Below are 18,661 nucleotides of genomic sequence, written 5' to 3'. Positions count from 1 at the left end.
CTTCGAGCAGTGGATTATTGCGGCGATGACGCTGAGTTGCGGTGCAGAATGTGGTTTGCATCGTTGTGCAATATTAATACTCGATTTAAATGAAGTTACGAAATGCAATGACCAGGCGATTTGCGTGAAAAATTTATATGTGGCAATGTTGCGGTTGGAGGTGGTCATAATAAATCGCAGATCCACTGAAAGAAATGATTACGTGATTTATGTGTTCACAAAAATGGTCTTGGTGAAATTAATGTGGTTTGTGGTTACAGGGTCGTTACATAAAAATGCGACGCACGATGTGACAAAATATAAAACCCGATTATTAAAAACACATAAAATCGTTAACCAGGCAAACATGAAAATTTAAAATTCAGCAATCCAGGTGACAAACTTCACCTGAAAATCTGTGAACAGAATACCAGCGACAGAAAGAAAACAGAAATGTGAAAAGGATTGTTAAAATCTAGAAAAGTAGAAACAAGAAAGTGCAATGAAAGAAAAAGAAATCGCGACGCGACAAATCCGGGCAATATTACTCACATGTCCGGACATGTTCAGCAATGCTATGCAGTGCTGCGGTCTGTAGGTTGGTCCGTTCGCTGTGGAACGTTTAAGTCACCTGCTTAGCCTTGCTACGCCAAATCAGGCTGCTGCTCTGCCGGTCGCGTGTCTGGCCAGTTCTCAGTAAGTCAACCGTCCCCTTGCTGCAGTAATCGAGTATACTGAAGACTGAATTTCTGCCTTAGTATAATTTTATACGTGACTACTGAGAGTTGAACTTCCGGTAGATGGGTCTTAGTGGACTAGAGCGAGTAGACAACAACAAATCAGTTATACAATCAAATCATTTGAATACTTTTTAGCGTTGGTTGTACTGGGGAAGCAGGCCTCGTTTCAGCTCTGTTTGGTAGAAACATGCGCTTAATAAGGCTCTACATTATTCAGCAGTACAATTGTTAGCATCACAAAATCACAGTTTTCTGCATTCTGGTGGACGCATTTGAATAATGAGCATTTGAAAGTGGACAATTTTCGTGACGTTCTTGATATTTTCGGTCTTCTAATGTGGACCCTATTGGTGTTGCCGTAAACGTTATCCTACGTCAAAAGATCATACAAAAGAAAATAGAAATTCAGAATGATAGAAAACAAAATTCAAAAGAGCAAAAACTAGAAAAGAAAGTGAAGCAGAAACTAGAAAAGCGAAATTTTCAGTAAACAGAAAATAAAGAAATACAGAAACCTTTTTAATCAGAAAAACAAAAAAAAATAGGGAAATACAAAGGGGCCATCCACATACCTCGTGGACAGCTCAGGGGGGGAGGGGGTGTGGGAGTTATGCGTAATGTCCACGGTCCATACAACATTTTTAAAATTTATATGAGCAGTTGTCCACGGGGGTAGGGGGGGGGGGGGGTCAAAAACGTTCAAAATCTATCCACGTGGTATTTAGATGGCCCCAAAAGTAAAAATAATCTACAAATTCAGAAAAGTCAAAGGAGGATTTGGAATCGCTTTGCAGCACCCCCCCGAGAACTTTAGCATCACCTGCAATAGGCAGATATCTTGGGTTTCTGACCTGATTTCGAACTGCGGTCTTGAGCAAAGTTGTTCAGAAGGTCAAGGGCTTCTGATGGACAGTTAAGTTCGATATTCCACTGCTATGTGGTGCTTGTGTGTACTCAATTCTTCATATTTTGACCTGAACTTATCGCTCTATTGAAAACTGCGGTCTTCAGCAAAGTTGTTCAGAAGGTCAAGGACTGCTGATTGGTGGATAGTGTAGTACGGAATTCTATCATTATGAAGGCCTCGTGCAATTTTTTGTATTGTGATCTTCGTGATTTCGACTTCCTAGAAAGTTACGATGTTTAGCAAACTTGTTCAGAAGATTCAGAGAGGGTTTTGGGTCATTAACTACTTAGTGCAGAAGTCTGCTGCTATGTGGCACTAGTGGCTAGTGAGCACAAAACTCGTAGTATTTTGACCTCAAGTTTTCTCGCGATTCTAATCTCCTAGAAAGTTGCGGTCTTCAGCAAACTTGTTCGGTCTAGGGTCTTCTAGTTGGTGTTTAGTACGAAATGATACCGTTACGTGGCATCAGTGTGAACGCAATACGTTGTGTTTTGAATTAAACTTTCCCGTGATTTTAATTTCTAGAATATCACAGTCCTCGGTCAGTGCCAGCAGAAAAATTTCTTCGCAAATACGTATTGCCCAAAAGATCAATAGATAGAAAAAATGGCCTAATGCCTTCTGAGAAATTTTAATTGCTGAGCTCCTGAATATTCCAACTTTCTAGGTAGTTGGATTCTGGAGATAAATTAAGTTAATAATACTAGAATCTAAACGCATACTAGCACTGTTACAAACTGTTCATGAGCCAAAATCCCCTGACCTCCCCTGACTTTACTGAAGACAGCAACTTTCTGAGCGGTTGAATTCACGAAAAAAGTACCTGCTGAAAACTACATGCGAGCTAGCTCCATGTCGTGGCAGGGCACTGTACTAAGCTATTAACGTGCCGAAAGCCCTTTACTTTCTGAACAACTTTCCTGAAGACGGCAGCTTACTAAGTGGTTCAATTCACGAGATAAATTTAGTTCAAAATACTCTTACATACATCCACACTAGCGCCACGAGGAAGTTGAAGCAGGCTTGTAAACGATCACAGTAGAGCCACTTTTCACTCTGATGATCGTCTTCGATCGACCGTTTACAAGCCTGAGTTAAAGTCCTTACTAAACTGTTTATCAACTGAAAGCCCTTTTCTACGGAACACATTTTTCAATGGTTTTATTCATCTGATAAATCATATTCAAAATACGAAACAACATGAACACTAGCGCTATATACGTAGCTGCTAAACTTCGAAATATTCGAACCTTTACCGCCCTCTACCTTCTGAACAACTTTGCTGAAGATCGTAACCCTCTGAATGGAGTGATTCTCGAAATAAAATAGGTTCAAAATACTCAAAACTACATAAACTCCTGCGCCACACTGCGGCTGAATTCCAAACCATACTGTCCGTCAACTCCAAACCTCATTTGAGCTCCAGAACAACTTTGCTGAAGACTAAAATTCTCTAGGCTGTTACGTTGTCCTCATTTTGAGTGATACTAAACTTTTCGAGGTGCTGCAATATTCAAACTGGGTATTGCAATTTTTAGTAATGTAATTTCAAATTTATGGTGGGTAGTGTATACACCGCAGAATAAAATTAAAGCAAAAAAGGGAGAAAAAAAAAACAAAAATATTATTATAAATTCGAAATCTCAAGAGATGCACATTTACTTGAAATTTGAAGCTCTGAATTTTGCTGAGTTTTCGACTGTTGCGATGTAGTGTACTTATGTTATACATTCGGCTGAGCAGCAACAAACAAATTTTGGAACGACTTATTTTATACTATCCGACGTTTCGTCACTGGTCAGTGACATCTTCAGGTGAAACTTCGGGGATTTATTACATGATTAGAGGCTTTTAACATAGTTTTACAAATAGTTATAGTCTAGCTGATTGTCTGTGGTTATTGTGTCTGTGACTTACATATTATTTGTTCGTTCCTTGTCAAGATGCTTTTTAAAGCTTATCGTCAACACTGATTGGGGCGATTTTGGGTACATTCTATAGTTTTGGTGGTAGCAAAATTTTTTTTATATAAAATTATTTTCGAAAAACCAAAATTTAAAATTAGCATTCAACTCTGTTTGCTGTGGACCTATTGCGATGGCAGATTGGAACTGATGGGTAGTAGTTTGGATTTGAGAGGGGTAGGAAATCGATGTTGTTGGTGGGGAGATTGAAAAAACAGAGAAAGAACTAATTGGCTGGAGTGTTTGTGTTGGGCACGATACTTGATAGAACTGCTGCGTAAGCTGTGTTAAGTCTGTCGAAATCAACTCGTTTGTTGCCTGTGTTGGGTGTGTTGTGTATATGGCAAGTTTGAATTTTTTTCTTCGAAAACTATTCAATGTTAGCTAAACATTAATAGTTTTTTGAACGCGAAGAAATGAAAAAATTAAAATTAAAAAAAAAATATCACAGCGTTTACTTTTTTTCCGAGGACAAAATTATTGTATACAACTTTTCCGAAGACACTGTACCGACAAAAACAACGGTTTGGCTCTTAAACTAATTTCATTATCAATAGGCGACTCTGGAAATACTACCAAAGTTGAATTTCCCGGTAGCGCAGAAAATTTTGTGCTGACATATGGATCAAATCTATTGTGCCGAATGCATATCAATAATTAAAATATTTCTAGAATCAAAACGGTTTGTTTGGCCGGTAAAAAATCTTCGGCTAACATTTTGCGATTCAAAAAAATTTACCAAAATTTATACGATATGAGCAGCATGTGCGTTGCATGGTAAGCGGTATCGCTAACGATAGCAGGAAAACAATCATTTTTTTACGATGTTGTCTCCTCTTCTCTCGTTGCAATATACAATGCAACCCGTTTTGAGAATGAATGGCGTAGGCGCACCATCACTGTTCTTGCAATCCAATTTTGTTACATAATAATCATTGGTTTATGTTACTCTCTCTCTCTCTCTCTCTCTCTCTCTCTCTCTCTTGACTTCCCTTTTTCTCCAATATTCTCAAGCTTCACTTTTTTTTACAAACCAACATTTTTAAGGTAACATCTCGTTGCTTTCATGAAAAAATGAATGCCTAAAATATTAACTTTTTAAGAGAATTTTTTTGAGAAAATTTTTGTTTTCTTTCATTTATTGTCTAAAACTTTTATCCGACACAAATAGAATAACCTTGTGGCTCTAAATTTAATAAAAGTGGTAACTAAGATTGATTAATGGCCTATGGATATCCTCCCGGTACCGGAAATACTCATATTAGGTGGTATTCCACCGTTTTAGGCTGTTTTCCAGCAACCAGATGCCACCATATTTGATGTAGAAATGGTATATGAGATCGATTTCCGACCTTTTTACATCATCACGATTACGGAAATACACATACGAAAAAGCATGACCATCGCGGATTTGGCTCAAAGTCTCTTTTTCCTTTTTCTTACAATTCATAGACGTAATACGTCCGCAAAATACTGATAGATAATTTTTAAAGAAAATAAACCAAGGAATCCAGAAAAAATAAAATTTTTGACTGGAAGTGTTACTAGATAGATTATTTGTGTATTTGAAAACTGAATTAACATTTTCGGCAAATGCAGCCACTTTTATTCTAAATTTGATAATTTCATCGTGTTCCTTGGAAAATTTCACGCAAGAAACATCTATCACCCCGAGGTAATGTGAGCCAATATCGAGATATACCATTTTTACGAAACTAGTTTTAAATTTCTCAATTTTTTTTGTCAAACAATCATTTATTTTAGAAAATGTCTTAACAACGTTATTAAGCAATCCAAAAATATCTTCCCTTTCTTGAAGTAGTGTTGCCAGAGTTGTTTCTCCGTTCAATTGATTCAATCAATGATTTTAGAGCCTTACGAAAATATTGAAAACGTGTGTATGTTCAAGTATCGATTCCATCCTTATGAGAACGACTTCTAGCTGTCAACAACGTTTAAACTAATGGAAACACGCAAAACTGAATGAAAAAGTAAGCAAATTGTTGTTACGTATGTTGTTATTTTTCATTTTCTTTTTCATATTTGTTCATTCCATTATAAAGAGAAAATTTAAATAAAATTATTTTCAATTTCTTATTATCGTAGGATAAAACAATTTAAAACTAAATAGCAACAAAAGAAGAGAAATAAAAATGGAAGAGAGATAAACCCATAACTTTTAATAGAAAAAAATATTTGTTGAGAAATAATTGAGAGTAAAAATGGCAACACTGCAATCATGGATTTAAAATTTTGTGGTATTTGGTAATTTCATGCTGTTCTCCAGGAACTGTAAGTCACCATCTTGAACTTTAAAAGGAGTCTGGTGTTGATTTTTAGTATCTGGAGTCATCATTTTGATTCCGGAAATACCCGAATTTGGCTATGTTAGGTTGTTTTCCCGAAGCTGGAAGTTGCTTTTGGATTTCGCAATGGCGTCTGGGATCAATTTTTGGCTTCTCTGTATCATCCTGTTTCTTGAATTGGATTCGTATTGGACGGTATTTGGTCATTTTCAAGGTTGTTTGTTTGTCATTTTGAATTTCATAATGGCCTCTGGTGTCGATTAGAAAATTACGTTTAAAACAAGGCTCTACATTTTTCAACATTATAATGGTTATTCTCACAATTTGTTGCAGTTTGTTGGAGATTAGTATTATTTCTATCGATTGCTACAAAATTACGGGAAATTGGTTGAGAAATGACTGAGTTATTAGCACTTGAAATGGGACAATTTTCTCAACGTTCTCGATGTTTTTGGTATTTAATTTGCCCCCTTATCCCAAACGTAATTCTACGTCAAAAAGAGCTGTGAAAATTCAATATCTTGGTTTAAACCTAGATGTTTCTATGGCCTTTTTAGTTTTGATTATTTGAAGTTATGTATTAGTAATGCCCCAGATGGTCTCGAGGTACGATGCTGGCCTAACAAGCCAATCTTCGTAGGTTCGAGTCTTGGCTCGTTGGATTGTTCTGTACACTGAACATTTGGGTGCGAAGTCTGTGTATGAATAAACAGATGGTCAAGTTCCAAATCGGAATGTAGCACCAAGGCTTTTTTTGCTTTTTTTAGTAATGTATCCGATGTCAAATACTTATTGCTCAACGCATTTTCTTGATTCTTGCAGCAATCGATTGGAAAATTGCAGAAAACTGTAATTTGATTACAAGCTTTGTTAAAAAGCAGATTTCAACTGATCAGAGCTGAGCTGCATGCATGCATGCGATGCAATAATGCTTTCCCTAGCACAGTCGACAGAATATTATACCTTATTATCAAACTCTTTTGACTAAATGACTATATAAAAGTTAGGTTTCGGCTCGAATAAGTCATTTTACTAACGGATGGTGCGACGGACGGTTACATTTAAGCAGCAGAGACAGCAGTAATTTCATCCCTGATACTGTCGGTAAACGGGTGCAAATATAAGATTGATGTCGGCTAAAACATAATTTTACTAGCGGACGTTTTTAGATGAAACAACAAATTGTTCTACTCAAGACAAGCAAACAATGCACTGAAAGAGTTGTAGTCATTCTCTTTTAGGTAGATTTTAAAGTAGGCAAAGATTTAATCTATCCTTCTTGTAACCGGATTGGTTGTTGGTAGGTGGAGATATCGCAATCTTCTCTTCGGTCCATTGCGATCGTGGCTTCGCTCTTGTAATTTTTTTTATTATTCTAGTTATCTCTTTGTTTCTCACATTTTATGTTTTGGCAGTTTCACACTTCGATTGTCATCAATATTCTATATTTTTTTACAATAGTTTTGAATTTCTTCTCTCGAGTTATTTTTAGGTTTTTTGTTTAGTTAAATGGTGTTTATTTTGATATATTAATTCTTTTTCAAAATTTCTAGTAAAATTTTGGAACAGAAAAAAACAAAAAAAAGTAAACAAAACAACGAAGCAACAGATAGCAAGAAAATTTAAAACCCAGAAAACCCGAGAAACAACCTGGTCCAAAGTCGATTAAAAACCCTGCAATGAGAAAAATAGAAAATAAAAAATTCCACAGTTCTAGATAACAAAACAACAAAACACAGCGAAAAATTCTAATGAGCAGAATATTAGGAAAATCAGAAATGCAACATATACAAAAGTCGCTTTTTGCGCAGATTTCTTAGAAAAGTCGGTTTTTACATTAATACATTGAATTTAAACTTATTAACATTTGCAGTTTAAAATTGAATGTATTTTCTCTATACGCTTTTACTGTAGTAGAACGAATTTTTTTCTGATAAAATTGTAATGGTCTCTTTATTTGTCTTTTAATTTCAGGTAACGCAGTACTGTCTTCTTCGAGTCGTGAGTATCAAATCGTTTTAGGTTTAAGATTTGTACGATGCATCTGGCAGTTTTAATCGATATCCCATTAGATGGCGACGTACACGCTTCGAACCACTTTTATCGACCACAAGTGGATACCTTGCGGTATCACAAACTATACCTCTCATCGACAATGTAAAAGTTTAGCAACTTTACCTTTTTAGTTACGAAAGCAACCCAACCAGCACAAAAGGCGAGAGTAACACGATCCGTTCACTCTGACCGGATGAATATGAAATGTTGGCAAACCGAACGTCGACTATTGTTCCTGCGATAGAACAGCTTCTGAAGTTTCACCGGAAAGCTGACGTTCATTGTTTCATCGTCCCTGGTGGGTCCCGATGGTAAAACCCGTTCATTTGCTGACGCCTCGGCTCAGACTGTGTGCCCTACCAGCGCCAGCGTGGGAAGGCTCTGTTCTTCAAAGGATTAGCCTCCGCCAGGACTGCCAGGGGTTGCAGTGTCATGTAGCGCCCTTGTTTGTTCCCAAACCCAATGGGTTTTGGATTCTAAGGAGTTGTTATCAAAATGAGATGTCTGAAAAAAAAAATGTCAATCGTCGCTGCTGTCGTCGTCAAACTAACAACAGTTGAAAACTTGGCCAGGTCACGGAAACTTTGGACGCAATTTAGCCCCGGATGTCACTACTGGTGTCATGCTGTGTAGCAACATTCAGTCCGGAAGGAGAAACGTGCTAAACTATGGATTGAGCCTCTTTTAAGTTGCGCCTGCTGGCGCTGTCGAAAGTTGGCAACCTTCGTCATGCGCTCGGAAGGATGCAACGCGCGAAATTCGGTGAACCGAGCTTTGCGAGCACGTCCTTGCGGTTGACGTCAAAATATATCGGGTTTGGTTAGGTTGGATAGGATGCTCGATCTGAAAAATCTGCTTAATTTAGAACTGAATATTTGTTCGAGATGCTTTCAATAATTCTTTTCTCTAATTGAACTTCTTCGTAGCATTTTTTTGCAGTCATTCCAGCTATTTGAAGTGACAGATTGTGGCGGTTCATCCTCTCGGTGGTGACCGGGTTTTCAAAAGAACGTCGGAGGTTGGAAAATTGGCTTTGTTTTTCAACTCAGGTTTTCATTAATAAATTGATCATTGGCTGCGTCATGGGAGAATGAATTTGATTAATACAATCAATCGTTCCAGCTATAATTCCCGGTTCGGTTTGCGAACGGCTTATCTTGAGTATACATTGTGTGCGGAGAGCTTCGAGTTCCGGCCTGGTTAAACAAGCGTTGCGGATGATGGATGTTTGATTATTAATTCTGTCAACGGATCTGACATAGGAGTCTACGCCATTCTCATTAACGGTAATGTGCCCATCTAAAACACTCAACCGGAGCAGCCACGTGGGCAGCATTGAATAGCAACAGCAAAAAAAGTCGCTATGATTTCATGTCGTGGCAAGCATAGGACGGCATGCCGCCATTTAGATTGATAAAGTTTCTCAAATGCCTCATTGTTGCGAGTGCCGCCAGAACTGTGCAGTATTCAATCAGCCTTTCCCTAGAAATATCGGCGATAATATGAACTCGACGTTGTATTCATTTCTAAAAGCTCCACAGCCAGCCAGATCATCTGCGTGCATGGAGATGTCAACTAATTAAGATAATGGTTGTCGATTACAAGGGAGCTGCCTAATGGCACTTTGAGTGATACCCATTTAGGGCTAATTGAAAGTTTTGTTTTTATATTTTTCATAGCCGGATGAGAGAGGCTGGGCTCTGATGGACCGGACCAGGTTGTAGTTTAGAATAGCATCAGGTGGAAACAAATTTTCCAGTGTGTGTACCTGCCGTTCGAGTAGGATTCGGCAACGGTGATGACGACGAAGCTGTTTGGAGATCTAATTTTAGATATTGCTACATAACAGCAATATTAAACGCAAGTTGAAATACTGCCCGTAACTTTTAACTATGTTGATATTATGATTATCCCACTTTATTCGAGCAGCTCGGGTTGAAAGAAGAATTGTTTGTTTTAAACAAATTTTTATGACCAAATAAGATTAAAACTAATAAGCTAAGAATCTGACTTCATTTAATTTAGACTCTTTCAACTAGAGCGATCAACATAATGAGAACAACCAGCAGCTTCAACATATCAATGCAGCACCACCTCCGGGAGGGAGGTAAAACGAGCCTAACTGCATAAATACCTGCGAACGTGTCGGTTACATTTCCGTCTACAATCCCCTTCCTGTCGGTCGGTTGCACCGTCATCACCCTTGTCAGCAAGCAGGCAGGCAAGCGGTGATGCAAACACAACCGGATACTATCATCTATACTGTGGTATATTTAATTTCCTCCGACAGGGATTCACTTTTCCTGCCTCGACGGTTCTGTCCGCGCCCGGTCGTCGTTCCTCGATTGTGAACGTTCTTAATTCAATGCCGAGCAGCAACGGGAAGCAGGTTTGCGGTTGCCAACGAATCAAGCAAGGCAACCAACATACACATGCTGCTGGTCACCGTGCAAAGAGGTCCATGTGGACAGCTTGTTAGTGTGATTTTCTAAACGGACGAATGGAGGGCAAAAATCTGCTGCTAGGTGGTGCGGTGACGGATGTGGCTGTTGCCTGGTTCAGCTGGTCGTCAAGGTACCGCGACCGGATTCAAACGCCACTAAAATCATTCAAAATGAGATGGAAACTCATGAATGCTTCCCGGGTTGCGTGTGTGTGAGTGTGAGTGTGTGTGTAAGCGCGTGTCAGTCAGTGTTCCGACGAATGCATTACCTGATTTGAGCAGTTGAATGCAGTTTAGTTTTTCGTGTTCGGTGGACGATGAAAACCAGGTCATTTTGTGGATGTTATCAAAATAATCGATTTGCCTCAATCAGAAAGATTTTATGATTTTCACGGTTCGGTTTCGTTCACGACACTGATGTTATTTTATGGCGGCTGTGTCGAATGAAATAGAAGTGGTTATCGTTGAAACAAATGGCTATTTTGTCACAAAAATATAAAGACATTATTTTCCTGTACCGGATACAACTTCAACGTATGAGGAAAAAAATCCGAACTAACTTTCAATTCCAAATTAAAAACTTGCGCAACTTATTTTTCTATACTTGTTTGTTTATTCTAGTAATGTAACTCATTTACAAACCTCATAGGAAAAACTCAGCTCCACATCGCGCTGATTTCCTGATACTCTGGGGTACTTGCTTTATAGCTTCCTGAATTCCGGATGTTTCAATTGTTTTGAGCTCCTTTTTGATTTTTCTCTCAAACAATCGACGTTTTTTGCTTTATAACCCTTATGGTAGATCATTCGCTTCAAATTTGCTCGGAAAATTTCAATAGACTGCAGCAGTGGCACATTTTGAGGATTGTTTTCTTTCGGAATAAATCCGATATTGCCTTGCCGCAAATCCGCTAAAGTTGCATTAGCATAGTTTGACAATGCAAGGTCTGGCCAAAACACTACTTTGTCATTTTTATAGTGCTTATATTTATAGTTTTAAACTCATTTTATGCAGATACTAGCTCATCGTTTTTTAATCAATCGGATATTTATTGCCCAGCTCACGATATGATTACGCCGACCGACCAGGCGTTTCCACCCTTAATTTCGCTCGAACTTTGCTCTCTTGCAAAGTGCATTTTCGTCCGGTACCAGATTTTTTTGAAGGTATTTCCATTCTCGAAGAGTTTTTCAATAATGTATATAAATGTTTTTTTTTTTTTTTTTCTATATCCAAGATCTTGTGAATAGTGGAACACTTCACTTATAGATTTTTCTTCATTTCGCTCACAAAAATTGCAAATCAATTTACGACGATCTTCTTTCGACCACGCCTTATTCCCAACCAAGCGTCACTTGACAGAATCGACTAGTCGTGTTACCAGATATATAAAAGTGGATCTTCATTTTGTGGAAAAGGATTCTAGGATTTGTGCAGCACCTTGAAATTGTAGACCAATTTAAAAGTTGTTCGGATTTTTTTCCTCACACGTTATTGTGTAAGTGATAGAGATTTTTCTAAACGGTTAAAAGCAGTTTTTTTCCTAGATTTCTAGGAACCTTAGCAACTGTGAACTGCTCGGTTGTGCTCTTAGTTTAAAGCTTTTGGAATGTGATCATGGAAAATTTGAGTTTGGAATAATGGAAACATTGAAGCGGGTCAATTTTCCACTATTTTTTTATTTTACAGAAAGTATATCACCAAATAGCGAAACTACTATATGTGACTGTCACTAATCCGAATAAATCTTTCCTTATATACTGGCTTACACTCCAGACTGCATTTTTCTTTAACCTTTTAGAACCCAAGTTAATTACTAGACGGGCTTCGGTGAAACCAATGTGAATCAATACACACTTCTTAAGTATTTATTGAAACTTTTTAGGGGTTTAACTGAAGCCCGCCAAAAGGCGGCGTTGGGCACTAGAGGGTTAATTCGTTTTGTTTATTGAAATGAGAACTTTTTAAGAGGGATGTATTAAAATATTGACTATTTTGTGTGGAAAAATAACTCTCAGTAGTCACGTATGGAAGCTAGCATGCACAAATTGAGTCTTCATTGTCTATACGATCACTATTGCAAGGAGACGATTCACTGGAAAGTGGATTGACCAGAAGCAAGCTGAGCTGCGCAAGTCGCAGTGCAGCAGGCGGCGATTTCAAATATAATTTGTTTGTATGGTTTTACTGCACCACCCGCTCCCTGACCAGCAGAGTAGAGGAAATTGGCGAACTGCACTGGTGATTTGAGATCCACAACGCTAGATTGTGGATCCCTCATCTGTGTAAAAAGCGTTATCTAACAGGCATGTTTTTAGCACTACTAAAAATGTTTTGACATGTTAGTGACTCTGGCCTTGCTTGCTTGCAGTGCGTGAAAAAATAACAACAGAACTGAAATCGAAATGACGATAAATTAACCATCTTGCTGGTGTCACTATTGTGAAATACCAGTGTCACTTTTTAGCGCCTTAAAGTTATTTAATTGAAGTTGTTCATATTTTTCTGTCACTCGCCAAAATGTTGCTTATAGTAATAAAAAAAGTTATTTTGAAATAATTTCCTTTTTCAAAGCAGAATCCAGTTCCACATTGTTTTACAACTGAAAATAAATGAAACGGGGTGCTAAGAAGTGCCTTTGATGTTGTCAAAAAGTTGTGTCTGAAAAGCATTCGAGCTAAAGCCCATTCGAGTTTCAACCCGAGGACGCGAATCGAATTCTAGACGCCTTTTTGCTATTGCCAGTAACAAATATCACCATTACAAAAAGCATCTGTAAGCTCGCCACATTCTTGGCGCTCAGCAAAGCTTGCCCAAAAACCTCAAACATTTTTGGAACTCTCAAAGCTCTAAGCGGAAAGAGAATGATTTACCTTCGACTGCATCTTTGCAGCACCGCTAATTTGGCTATTTAATGCTTCGTTTTAACAACAGTGCTTTCCCGTCACTTGGAAGAAATATGTATGTTTTCTGTTTTAAAAAAAGGAGATAAATATAACGTCGTGAACTACAGAGGAATTTCCTTCTTGCGCGCAGAATCTAAGGTGTTTGAGACTATCATCAACAACCCATTTTTGCAGCGTGTCGCAACTATATATGCAAAAAACAACATAGATTTTTTGGAGGTCGTACGGTGGAAACGAATCTTATAAAATTCGTATAGCTTTGTATTAAAAATTTTGGCTCTAAAGCTCAAGTTGATACAGTGTGTACCGATTTAAAAGCTGCCTTTGATTCGGTCAATTATTCCATTCTCTTTTCCAAATTAGCTAAAAATTGGCTGCACTGCGCGCTTTTGTAAATGGAAAGAATCGTATCTGGTTCATAGAGAATTGTTTGTACGAATTGGAAACTGTCAATCTGCCTCTTTTTCAAATTGTTCAAGAGTACCGCAAGGTAGTAATCTTGGGCCATTGTTATTTTTCATTTTTATTAATGATGCTGCAATGTTACTCTAATCAGGGAAAATGGTTTTCTCTGACGATTTAAAAGATTTCCTAGTCGTCAGGTGCATCGAGGACTGTAGGACGTTGCAAAACCTATCAAATTTGTTCAGTGACTGGTGTTCTCGAAACTGCTTGTTGTTGAGCATTGAGAAATGCTTCATTATAAGCTATCATCACACACGGAATGTGTTATCCTATGCTTACGAGATTTCTGGTACAAAACTCAGAAGAGTTGAACAAGTGAAAGACTTGGGTGTAATACTGGCTGAAAAATTGTCATTTGAACCTCATATCTCTGCTACTACCGACAAAGCAAATCGTCAACTGGAGTTATTTTTAAAATCGCTCGAGAATTTGTTTTAAAACGCTATGCCGCCTTTTGGGTATAAACACGCTACCGAGCATCACAAGCTGTATCTGTTTGCAAGTTGATAACTGCAGAATTCGATGCTCAGGAGCAGAATAGAATCCGATCTATGCGCTACCCAGAACGTTACGATCCAAAGCTATGTTGCAAGTGGATTTCCAGTCGACACAGTACGCCGCAAACTCCCCCATCACATCTATGATTCGACAATTCAACGATTTTAGTGAAATGTTTAACTTCGACAAATCTTCTGTAATGTATCACCGTAAATTACTTGCCAATAATTTGTTGTGATAATTTTATGTATTGTTGTGTTCTAGTTTTGTAAAGTATGTTTTTGACTAAAAGATGGTGAGGTTTTTACGCACATTCTAGGAAGGCCCTCGTGATCACCTCAAGTGAGCTTTTTCTTACCCAACATTTAAGGAGACCGATATTGGTCTTATGATAAAAAACGAATGAATAATTGTTGTTGATTTTCTGATTATTTCGAATTACCATTTTCTTGTTATTTCTAGCAGCATTTTTTTAACTTAAATATCAAAGGGTTTTCCCGAGTTGTGTTATTGCATTGAATTGATGGTTCAATTTGTTTTGCATAATACTAATTCAAACAAGCTTGATAATCAAAATATGATCAAAATCTAAATAAGGAAAGTTTCCTGTAATTTGGAAGCAGTCGCTGATGTTTCATGTCCTAAAACCTCGTCGTATATTACTCAAATGGTACAGGAAGCTTAAGTAGAAGCGATTTACACCGATCTCGAAGCAGCTTTTGATCATTTGGACCATGCAATACTCTCGTGAATAATCTCGCAGTCTAGGTGTCTTCCACCAGAACGTTGAATGGCTGAGCTCGTATATACGTGAAAGAATTCAATGCGTAAAATTTGGTTCAAATATTCCATTGCAATGCACTAGAAGTCAACAGTCCCCCAAGGAAGCAATATGGGGCCTTTGTTATTTGCAATAATGTGACACTGCTGCTAGGCGATGTTTGCAAGCTAGTGTATGTAGATGACTTGAAGTTGTTTGTGGAAGTCACAATTCAAAGGCTGTCATTGTCTACAAAGTTTTATGAATCTGTTTACCCACTGGCGCCGAAGGAATTGACTCGTGCTTCGTATCACTGAACGCTAAGTTATAACTTTCCGATTTCAAAGACCCGCACTGCTTCAAAGCACTCTATAGTTCATCAGTACACCCTTGATCGAGAATTGCAATCTGATTTGGTTTCCCTACCAGCTAACTTGGAACCTGCGGTTTGAGCGTATCCCAGAACTTCAGACCCACTGTGCTTTGCTAGCTCTCTTGGCAAAAAAAAAGGTACAGAAGTCTGAACTTGGCTGCTTTGCCATTTGTATTCGGTGCCATCTTAACGACATGACGGTTATTTAGTTGACGAAAAATTAATATACTTCGCGCACAACGTTTGTCTCCTTACCTACAAATAGCGACCGACCCCCTTTTTCACATTCTTTCATTCCACCACCTACGCGGCACCGCTTGTTTGTGGCGTCAGTCCTCCAGATATTTAAAACAATAACACGGGTTTTGTCATTGCATAGATAGCAGTTTTGTTCTTGATCACATGGCTATTCTGTAAGACTGTGTTCCTCTTTAAGGGCTGAAATATGAAGATCGAATTAAACACTCAGCAGACGGCCGAAAAGCGCTTTTTAAGACCAGAAAAGGCCAAAGGAGAAAATGATCTGGAATTGAGCTCAGAATCGCCAAAAAGGTCCTATTCAGGCCAGAAAAGGCCATAATAGAAAATGATCCCAAATTGAGCTTAAAATCTCCGAAAAGGCCAGTAGGGGCCAAAATTCAGCTCAGAATCGTCGAAAAGTGCTTCTAAAGGCCAGAAAAGGCCAAAATAGAAAATGATCCCAGATTGAGCTCAAAATCGTCAAAAAGTGCTTCTAAAGGCCACAAAAGGCCAAAATAGAAAATATTATATTATATTTGTATTTGTATATTTCCTTCATCTTCGATAATATCGTACAGACTGGTTTTCTTACGCTACATTTTTAATTCTATTTTTAAAACTATATTTGGTCATGTTAAAATCAAAAAAATTACAAACGTCGTTGAATACTCTTAGGCAGGAACCGAGCGGATTGTTATAGCCATAGCATGTCCTGTGGCCGGGTATGGAAATCATTGTTCTGTATCGCAACTGGCGCTGGGGAACATTTATTTGAATTTGCAGGAGAAGCTCAGAGCAGTCAATATTATTTGTTAGGACGTCGAATACGTTGAGAGTCATTCCAGATTAATTAAGCGACACGTTGCGGGTAGTCTGGCAGATGTACAGGATCATTCCACGGTAGACGACGAAGAGCAAAACGTAAAAAACATTTTTGAATTCGCTCAATCCGAATAACCTGAGAGGTATGGTACGGGGCCCATACTGGAGCAGCGTATTCTAGAACACTGCGAACTAAAGCACAGTACAGTGCCTTGAGCGCGTACACATCAGTGAATTGTGAAGCATTGCGGCGAATGAATCCGAGGATCGAGAAAGCTTTGGCGCTAATGGCGGAGATGTGTTGGTTGAAACGGAGCTTAGAGTCGATAATGACACCCAAGTCGCGAATAGACTGCACACGGTCCAGTGGAGTAGTGTCGATATTGTAAAGATGATTGATCGAATTATGACAGCGACTGAAACTGATCACTTTGCATTTGTTGATGTTCACGAGCATCCCGTTCTGCTTGCACCACCGTGAAAGAATATCGATATCCATTTGTAAACATATGCAATCCAACATGGACTTAATAACTAGGAAGATTTTAGGTCGTCGGCGAACAGCAGCTTACCAGGAGAAATTTGTTGGCACAAATCGTTGATGAAGAGGACAAAAATCAGTGGTCCCAATACGCTTCCCTATGGAACTCCAGACGGGATGCTGAATTTTCTGGAGCGTGCAGAGTTCACTTGGACGAATGCACTCCTTCCGGTCAAGTACGACATTAACCAGTCGAATATTCAATTGGGGAAGCCCATATGCCTCAGTTTCTCAATTGCGAAGGTGTGCGGAACGGTATCGAATGCTTTTGAGAAGTCGATATGTACCGAGTCCACTTGATTACGATATTCAATTTCACGGAACAGTACGTTGGTGTAGCATAGCAAGTTAGTTGTTGTAGAGCGATGCGGGACAAATCCGTGTTGATGATTCGATATTATCGATTTCGCTGCATAGAGCATGACCTCATGAACCATAGATTCCAGGAGCTTTCCTAAACAACAAAGAATTGATATTTCGCGATAATTTTCCACTTTTCGTGTACTCCCTGATTTGTGAACAGGTATCATTTTGGTCGTTTTCTATGAGGTCGGAAAAGTTCTTTCATTCAGTGATCGATTAAACAACAACGTTACCGAACCAACCAGCGACTCGGCGCACTTTTTTAATACAATAGGAGCTAATCCATCTGTTCCAGCACTTTTCGATTCGTCAAGTTTAGTAAGCGCTATGAACACAGCATCACGAGAAAAGTTGAAAAACGGTAGACTGATGTCGTGAGAAAGTACGTGCTGAAAACAACCAGGGTGGGGTTGGGGCGGCACTGTGTTAAACACGCTTTCAAAAAAGCACGAAAAAAGGTTAGCGGAATCTTCGAGTGTGCTGGCAGTAGCTGCTCCGTAAATCATATCGTCCGGCACGGAATTACTAGCCCTTTGCTCTTTAACAAATTTCCAAAATGCAGTAGGATTATGCTTCAGGCTCGACTGCAGTTTATTTAGGTAACCTGTGTAGCATATCGTTACTAGTTCCCTATAGGCTGTTTCTGCAAGTCGGAGAGATTCACGATGCTCATTGGATTTATTAAGAAAGAAACGTTTCCGCGCCTTGCGTAGTTTATTGCGCAAATTCCTGAGCTCGGCATTCCACCAGGGTTTTCTACTGGTTACACAAATAGCGTGGCGACGGCGTGGCACTTTCGAGTGAAGTACTTCGAACAGCTTGTCATAAAAAAAGTGCTTCCTAAGGCCAGAAAAGGCCAAAATTAAAAATGATCCCAAATTGAGCTCAGAATCGCCAAAAAGTGCTTCCTGAGGCCAGAAAAGGCCAAAATAGAAAATTATCCCAAATTGAGCTCAGAACCGCCGAAAAGTGCTTCTAAATGCCAGAAAAGACCAAATAGAAAATGATCCCAAATTGAGCTCAGAATCGTCGACAAGTGCTTCTAAATGCCAGAAAAGACCAAAATAGAAAATGATCCCAAATTGAGCTCAGAATCGTCGAAAAGAGCTTCTAAAGGCCAGAAAAGGCCAAAATAGAAAATGATCTCAAATTGAGCTCAGAATTGCCGAAAAGTGCTTCTAAAGGCCTAAAAAGGCCAAAATAGATAACGATCCCAATTTGAGCTCAGAATTGCCGAAAGGTGCTTCTAAAAGCCAGAAAAGCCCAAAATATAAAAATGATCCCAATTTGAGCTCAGA

General features: G+C 38.7%; 1 protein-coding gene across 18 annotated transcripts in view; it reads left to right on the top strand.

Moving 5' to 3' along the window:
* Positions 1–18,661, top strand: part of LOC129718965 (peripheral plasma membrane protein CASK) — a 692,936-nt gene that overhangs the window by 212,670 nt on the left and 461,605 nt on the right. The window contains exon 10 of one of the 18 annotated variants that reach the window (XM_055670250.1): positions 7,871–7,897. The exons of the other annotated variants lie outside the window; for them this stretch is intronic. Within the exon in view, the coding sequence (XP_055526225.1) occupies positions 7,871–7,897 (27 nt within the window). The remainder of the gene's footprint in view (positions 1–7,870; positions 7,898–18,661) is intronic. 18 annotated transcript variants of the gene reach the window in all.

The sequence above is a fragment of the Wyeomyia smithii genome, chromosome 1, assembly GCF_029784165.1.
Source record: "Wyeomyia smithii strain HCP4-BCI-WySm-NY-G18 chromosome 1, ASM2978416v1, whole genome shotgun sequence".
NCBI lineage: Eukaryota > Metazoa > Arthropoda > Insecta > Diptera > Culicidae > Wyeomyia > Wyeomyia smithii.
This window is presented reverse-complemented; position numbering and strand designations above follow the sequence as displayed.